General features: G+C 43.6%; 1 protein-coding gene across 1 annotated transcript in view; it reads right to left on the bottom strand.

Moving 5' to 3' along the window:
• Positions 1 to 5,504: 5,504 nt before the first annotated feature.
• The window catches only part of LOC137429501 (uncharacterized), a 278,822-nt gene continuing 275,911 nt past the window's right edge, over positions 5,505 to 8,415 (bottom strand). Inside the window, exon 65 of the mRNA XM_078781105.1 lies at positions 5,505 to 6,401. Within this exon, the coding sequence (XP_078637231.1) occupies positions 6,321 to 6,401 (81 nt within the window). The 3' untranslated portion in view covers positions 5,505 to 6,320. The remainder of the gene's footprint in view (positions 6,402 to 8,415) is intronic.

Genomic DNA, 8,415 nt, shown 5'->3' with positions numbered 1-8,415 from the left:
CACTTTCCGCATTCTTTCTTCGTCTTCTTCTTCTTCTTCCAAATTTCATGGCGTTTTCAGAGCCGCGATGCATATATATATATATATATATATATATATATATATACAGGCCACACGCCTGGACATAACTGTGATGAAAATAAAACATTTTAAAAAAGAAAAAGAAGCCCATGGGAGATCCATAAAACTATATCTCATGGGTCTCTTGCTCGCTTTCAAAACGTTTACGACCGTCTTGCGCAGTGGAGGATGCTTCTGGTTTAAATGGCCAACAATGACCGGCAGATCAGACACACCAACCCCCGCCTCTCTAATGATTTTAAATAGGAGCAACCTGGGTCCATCATATATATATAGGAGGCATTCCAGAAACGAGGGAGTTAAATCTTTGGGTTTCCTATGGGTATCGCAGGTCCCTGTAGGGTGACACCCCCCTATCACGTGAATATACGAATTAAGGCGACAGTGCCCAAGTCTTAGCCTGGAGAGCGCCACTTGGTCTCTGCGGGACAACCGTGGGAGCCTAATTGGGAAGAGGAGAGGGGGGAGGATTGGAACTTTCTTGATGGACTTAATAAGAAGTCCAGACCCATTTCTCTACGTTCCTGCCTACAGGCCATACCGAAGGGACCAGGATTTATATTTTTGCCCCATGCCTCATACTCCCAACAGTCTGCGAAAACAGCTTGGACTGGGTTATTGACCCCAGAGGATATGGATTTGGCCCAGAATTTAAGCCGGGACACTTCCCAGCGGAGGGATACAGGCATCTCACTGGCCTCCACCAAAAGGAGAGAGACAGGTGTACTCTCAAAAGCACCCAGACAGACACGCAGGGCTTTGGCCTGAATGGCTTCGAGTTTTTTGCAGTTAGTTTGTCACATGTCTAAAAAAACCTGGCTACCATAGTCAAGATGGGGGTGGATAAGGGCTTTGTACAGGAGAAAAAGACTTCCCTGGTGGGCTCCCCAGGAAGTGCCAGTAAGACATCAAATTATATTTATGCCCTTGGCGCATTAGACTGCGACCTTCTTAGTGTGGGAGCTCCATGTAAGTCCCTTGTCAAAAACAACAGCCAGGAATGCCACTTCAGAAGATGTTCTGAGGATGGATGGTTCCACCAACTGATATTGATGCGTCCTGGACCGTTCTCTTGCGGGAAAAACTTACAAACCTGGATTTGAGGCCAGAGAACTGGAACCCCCATTTTTTGGGCCCACAGCTTTATCAAGCCGACGTCAGCCTTAAATTTCCTGAATGCAAAAGCAACATTTTTACTCCGGGCCCACAGAGCTATGTCGTCCGCAAACAGCATCATCTTGTAGTGCTGCAGATAGGTGCACCAATACAAGACATTGTTCATTTTGAGAAAAAAGTGTGAAAATTGGCACAGAGCTAGGTCTTAATATACTAAATACATCTTGATTAGGGGCCAATTCAATTTCAGTCCCAAAATCCAATATGGCCGCCAAATTCAAAATGGCCGCCACTTACACAGAAATCCTGCCACTTTTTATGTTTATTTTAAATGACAAGCAGAACAAGACGGTAGGCTTCAAATCATGGAATGGCCAGCACAGTCTCCAGACTTAAACCCCATCGAGCTGGTTTGGGATGAACTGGACAGAAGGGTGAAAGCAAAGCAACCTACAAGTGCAACACATTTGTGGGAACTTCTGCAACAGTGTTGGGAATAACTTCCCGAACAATATTTGATTTCCATTGTAGAAAGAATGCCACGAGTGTGTTCGGCGGTTATATCTGCAAAAGGTGGCTACTTTGCGGAGTTAAAATTTAAATTAAATGTTGTTAAACAAAATGATTCTGTGATTTCTTTTTTATCTCCAATTGTTTATTTGTTCTAAGCTTAATTTTCGAGTACATTGAGACATTAAACTGCGTAAATTTCAATAAAAACTGGAAAAATTGAGGTGTCCTAAAACTTTTGACCGGTAGTGTATGATGTCAGGCCGGGGTGTTAAAGTTCGTTAACAATCTTTTAAAATTCATCACCATGGGCTGCTAAACGTCTTGCATTTCACTGAATTATTTTCATTACTCCATGGATGAGTTATGTGACTGTTCAGAGCTGCTCATAGCACTGGACTTGAATAATCTATTGATCTCTTTGGAAGAAATCCCCTCCCAGGCCAAATGCTTCTGGGCTGTGGCAGAGATTTTGCCTATTTTCTCTGTTCTCCTTTTAGCTTTGGCTACACAATTGACAACTTCTGTGATGAAGCCAATAAACCCAATTTTCGAAAAGCTCATGCCCATACTGATTCTTGAACCCTCGATTTGGCATTCTTGATCACTCGTCTCAGTCTGGACTCCCACCGATCTTGTTAGAGTTTTGGCCTGGGCTGCAATTCTGGGGGCAGGGATGATACCTTTTGCAGGGGTCTTGACATTGGGGACTTCGAGAACAGCCTCTACATAGGATAGCTTCCCTGCTGTTTTTACTTGATGGATCTGGATGGCCCTCTGGAGTTCAGGGCACCCTCTATAGGCTGCGTTGTGCTCCACACCACAGTTGGTGCAGAACATCTTAGAACTTGAACATTCACCACGTTCGTGATCGCCGTAGCACTTGCTGCAATTCAGCTTACCCCTACAAAAAGGAGCAGTATGGTCAAGCTTCTGACACTTATAGCATATTAGTGGGCAGAGAGGGGCGGGGAACATATTCCTGGACTGAAAAAGTCTGCTAACACTTTGGGGAGAAGTACAGGCTGGCGAAGGACAGAACCTCCGATGATGTTTCCGCCTTCACTCCTTCCCTTACTGTAGTGAGCCGGCAGGCATCAACAACCACAATATCAGCTAAGTAGTTCTTTATGTCAGCTATCTCGACAGATGGGGCAAGCTCTTACCCCCTTAAACCACAGCCATAATGTTACCATAATGTTAGGTTGAATAAAACCGTTGGAGATTATTGAATTCCTCATTCTTGGAGTACTTTACGATAAAACAGTGTGAAACTATAGAAAGAAGGGACATTCCAAGGTTTGCGTAAAATGCTAGACGATAGAAAATAAGGGACATTCTAAAATTGTCGTGTACATGCTGGACTACCCTTGTGTTCTTAGGAGAAACCAAGTTATGCTCTAGAAACGTTCATATAAAGTAGGCACCCTACATATATAGGTTAAAACCCATCAGTATGTAAAGTTTTCTGTGTACCTTGAAAATAAAACACAAAAGATAATGTGCATGTGTGTGATTAATCTGTTAAAAAAGTTAATAAAGTTAGTATGTACTAGTACTATGTACCAACCAATTGTAGACATGTTGGGTGTGATGTATACGTCGGGGCAAGTGTTGGACAAGCGCGATGTGTGTACACATTACAGGCAACAATTGGATTAGATGAAAGAATTGTACACATGTTCAGTGCGGCCAATTTTACCAGTCCATTTTGGACCATAACTGCACATAACATAAACTTGCAAGTGTTGACATTGCACACATATCATCCTACTAAAATACGCCATTTGTGTCTGTCTGATGAATTTTTGATGCCAATACACTCTGTCGTTACTTATCCAATCTCAACCAAACTTTACAGGATGACGAAGAGTTAAACAATGAAGGTTGTAGCGCATTAATTTGCCCCCTTCCTCGAGGGGGTTTACTCCCCCCCCCCCCCCCCCCGAGCGAGTTTGCCCACCATTGCCGTCAATGGGGTTGCACGTTGAGGTGTATATAAATGTTAAATTAGCTTTATCGTGGGGTATTTCCAAAGAAGATTTATCGTGGCGTTTTTCCAAAGACGCTTTTAATAACTAAATTAATGATAATCGCATATTGTTAATGTTATTACAAAACAATGTTAATACTAATAATGTCCCACTTCCCCAAGGGGTTTTTCCTGCAGTGATAACGTGTTTAAATAGCTTATAGTTATAATGGCGTTTCCATGTGAGCAACGGCTTCTACAGGAAGTAAAAATATGATAAACCACAAACACGTATGCTTAGCTTTTTAAACAGTCGCTAATGCTCCTTATAACACTAAATGAAGAAATTTGGATGAATCCCGACATCCGTGAAGTAAGGTTTACTTACAGAACTGAGCGAAGATCTACTGTACTCTATATAACCCACAAATGTTGGGTTAATAACATGGCCCTTTCTGCCGCTACCGTGGCATTTTTTGTAGCGAACTTTTGAAACTCGCTCCTGCTGTTTCATACGAAACAGAAAGGGAGAAGCTCGGGTTGTGCTCATTTACCAAGCAGCTAGCTAGCGCTTGCCAAGCCAGCCATTCCTTATGCCTTAGTCACATATGATGCTGCCGCCGCACGGTTCTGCGGTCTGCGGTTTGTCGATGGGATTTTTACAAATCGTACGGCTTTGCGGGCTGCGGCAGCAGTGTTCACAAATGTTACGGGGTCCGCACGGCAATCGTAAAAGTCATGAAATCAAAATGCGTGAGGAGACCGCAAGGCGAACCGCAAGGCACCCTCACGGCGACCGCAAGGCAATCGCAAGGCGCCCGCACGGTTGTTGGGGTTGTCACGGTTGCCGTTAGGCCATCGTACGGCAGCACTAAAGTCACTGCACGGCCGCCGTACGATATTTAGAACATCGTACAGCCATCTCACGGAGGCCGCAAGACTTTGCGATACTACATGCGGTGGGGTTGCGGCCTACGGCCTAGCGATTTCCGAAAAAAAGTTTAATGTCAAATTAAAAAAATCGTAAGCCCCTGCGACGAGCAAAAAACTTTGAGATCGCCTCACGGCTACCGTATCTACCATGCGGCCACCGCATGGTTATGGCAATTTTGGGTACTTACGGCCGCCGCCAACACGCCGCAGGCCATTTGTGACCGAGGCATTAACGGTTTTGAATGGAGTGCTTGCTCAAATGCTTAAACCACTTGGCGATCTCTCCACAAGAAACTTGGTAAATGAACACACACCCAATGTTCTTGAGACCCACCCATAGATCAACTGTAATCTATATACCCCAAAGATTATATAGAATGACCCTTCCTGCCCCTCCTGGAGTCTGCAGGTGTACTAGGTGGACAAACATGATATGTACATGATGAATACTGATGATAATTAGAGATGATGGATTAATTGTATATGTACACTTACTTCTGCAATATAATAGAAAACGAATATTATGTATGGTATTTCAATTTTTTTACAGAAAAATGAAGGAGCGCAAAGCTGTCCCCATCAATCCAGTTACAGTCTCTTTGTTTCAACAGGACCGCTCATGGTCCCTTTGAAATCAAGAGACTGTAACTGGATTGCAAAATACATTTACTACTTCATGCAGATGTATGAATCAAATTGGCACCCCTTTATATGAACTTTTCTAGAGCATTACTTGGTTCCTTCGAAGAACACAAGGGTAGTCCAGCATGCACACGAGATTTTTTGAATGCCCCTTATTTTCTATGCCCCTGTCATTTCCCCCAATAATCCCAATTGAGTCTGGTGAAATGACGCTGTGCTGTACCCTGCAATGAATTGACATCACATCAAATACATTCACGAGTTTTATTGTTTTTTGAACTTTATGTCAACTGATTCTAGAGACACATGCACGTTAGCTTTGTTAATCAAGCAGAAAGATTTATTTTAAACGAACAATACAAAATTGTGGCAATGAAGGATTCATCTTCATCATCCTCACCATCAATGTCCAGCACTCTTGCCAGAGCATCAGTGCTGATGCAGCAGTTCCTTGGCAGGGGCTATGCTACGTGGTTTGCCGTGGCCTTCCCAGCAGTCAGTCAGGCCAGGAATTTGGAATTTAGCCACGGTGTCAATGATAACTCACCTACTCTTCGTAAAAGACATCGTGGGATATTTAACATGCACCAACAACCAGTGCTGGAAGACAGGTCCTAAGGCTTAAACTCTTGACCATGCGACACGGATGGCACACCACATTATTGGCGTTCCGTGCCTCCGATACCACAAGGATGACAGTTTATAGCTTTGTCGAGGTTCAAACCCAGGCTCTATAGCTCAGAGGCAAGGCATTAAAAATGCTTCATTCGAAACATAATTAGATCCCTGATTTAACATGACATATAACAATGCTATGACAACAATACAGTACAAGACACAAAATTGTTCATTGCATCGAAAAATAAGTGCATCTGTGATTTCATATTAAATATAAGAAACAGCCCACTCAAAGGAAAAAGGAATTATTCCTTTCCTTGCTAGAAATGATAATCTTTAAAAAAAAGAAAGACATTGTAGGAAGGAATAAATATTGCATTGTGTGCTTCACAAAAGAAATCTTCAGATCGAGTGAAAATATCGGCATTTTATCAGGTGTTTGGGCCTCCTAAATGACTACTTTATCCATAAAGCTTTCCTCCTCCTTTTCCTCTGCATCTTCCTGTTTTTTTGCGAAGTTGATGAAAACCTGATCAAAGAACATGGGACACATAGTACATAGTTAGGAGAACACGCCAAATTTTAAAGCTTGTCTTGTTTATATAACGTTTAATGTAACACACCTTGCAATTTGATGGCGACAACATCTTGTTCACAAAAATGTTTGTAAGTATACTGCATTGGAGGATACCATTAAATGCATTCAAAACTATGATTAACTTGCAATTGTGTGTGTGTGTGTGTGTGTGTGTGTGTGATGTTTCTCACTTTTTGTGTGATAATGTGTGTGTGAGTTTTGTATGAATTGTGTAACGTGTGTGAGTTTTGAAAACCACCATAGCTCTTGCCCCCTTAAACCACAGCATCAACTCCACGCAAAATTACGGGTTTTGCATGAATGCAATGGAATGTGCGGCTGTGTGCGTGAAAATTATATAGATGGTGACCTTATATTCTACAGGCAGAAACTACGTCATGCAGTGAAGGAGGCCAGAGGATAATCAATGTTAAAAGTTGAGAGGAGATTTGGGTGGAGGACAGCGAGCGCGAAGGTTTGGAGCAATAACAGGGAGAGGAGCTCGGATAGTTTGGGACAAGCAGCTCGGGGAGCAGGACTGCAAGAGTGAGACAGGGTTCAGCAGCGATGAATAAATGTGCAGGCTCCGAGAGACCACAAAGCCAGAGGAGGTCTGCCAGACCATCTCTTCCCACTCAAGCTCACCACCATAGCTCTTGCCCCCTTAAACCACAGCATCAACTCCACGCAAGCATCGCGTGGGGACAAGGTCTCTTACTCTGTGTCTTGTGACCCCTGGCTGTCTGAACATCTGCCATATGAATGCGATAAGGTAACGTTATAAGCCGTCAAAGTTCATGGGTTAATTGTACAAAGTAAAGAATAATTGTGATATGTGTTCCCTTTCTCCTCTTGTTCTCCCCATTCCCTTTTGCCCATTTATTAAACCTGTTACCGCCATCGAAGTGTTGATCTGGTGCGAGGTTCGTGATTCAGCATAATATCCGCAGCGCAGCATTTCGTGGCATTTGGGAATTTGTTGCGAAATCCTCTTTGGGAGGATTCATAATCGCGGTTAATTCCCCCAGGGTTGCTCGGCCCCAAATCCTAATTGAAGAGGGAAATTACCGTAGGTGGCAGATATATACGTCGAAAACCGAAGAAAATATATGTTTGGCTTTCCCAGCGGACGGTGTATGGTTTCCATTGACAAATAATCGCTAAATTGGTGATCGTCCGGGTGGAGGATTTGACCTCGCATGCACCCCATGGCACCGAGCCAACATGACCTCTTTGAGATTGAGAGTCTCCATTGTTGAGGGGAAAACAGCAGCGTAATCAGAGTTGAGTTGCCATTGCTAAATAATTGGAAGCAAGCTAATTGGCCTGTAGTTGAGTGGACCTGTTTTTGCACTGTTCTTGTGTATTGGAGTAAGGTAAGCTGTCTTCCAAGCTGATATGAGATCACCTAAGATGAATAACAGGCTGAATATGCAGACAGGATAGGTGAGTGCAGCTGGTGTTGGGCTAGTGGCTAGGGTGCCGGCTTAGGATACCTAGGATCCTGGGTTCGAATCCCGGTCGATTGCTGAATTAACGCCAGGGGGGTTGACTCAGCCTGTCATCCTTCCGAGGTCGGCTAATTGAGTACCAGTTCACTGGTAATTCCCCGTTTGTCGTTAAAGGCGGCAAAAAGGATTGGCGTCAGGAAGGGCATCCGGCCGTAAAACATTGCTTCAAAAAGGGGACCGAAAAACAACAACAACCACGGTTCCTGAAAAAGGCCAACCCCCACTTTGCGGGGAAAAATGGCTTCTAAAGGTGGTTATAGATGAGTGCAGCAGTGCACGGTTTCGGAATACATGTGCTCATCAACTAATGTCATTTGAGTTTTTTGCCCACAAAGAATCAAGAATGGCCAGAACCTTCTTAGGTGAAAAGGTCAAAGTGTCCATCAGGTTGTAGAGATTAGGGAGGAAGTTTGGGGGCCAAAGACTCATGGTTTGGGTACTTGAGCTTTAGAGTT

This window comes from Myxine glutinosa, chromosome 6, assembly GCF_964187855.1.
Source record: "Myxine glutinosa chromosome 6, kmMyxGlut1.1, whole genome shotgun sequence".
Lineage (NCBI taxonomy): Eukaryota > Metazoa > Chordata > Myxini > Myxiniformes > Myxinidae > Myxine > Myxine glutinosa.
Note: the sequence above shows the minus strand (reverse complement) of the source record. Positions and strands in the feature narration are given on the sequence as shown.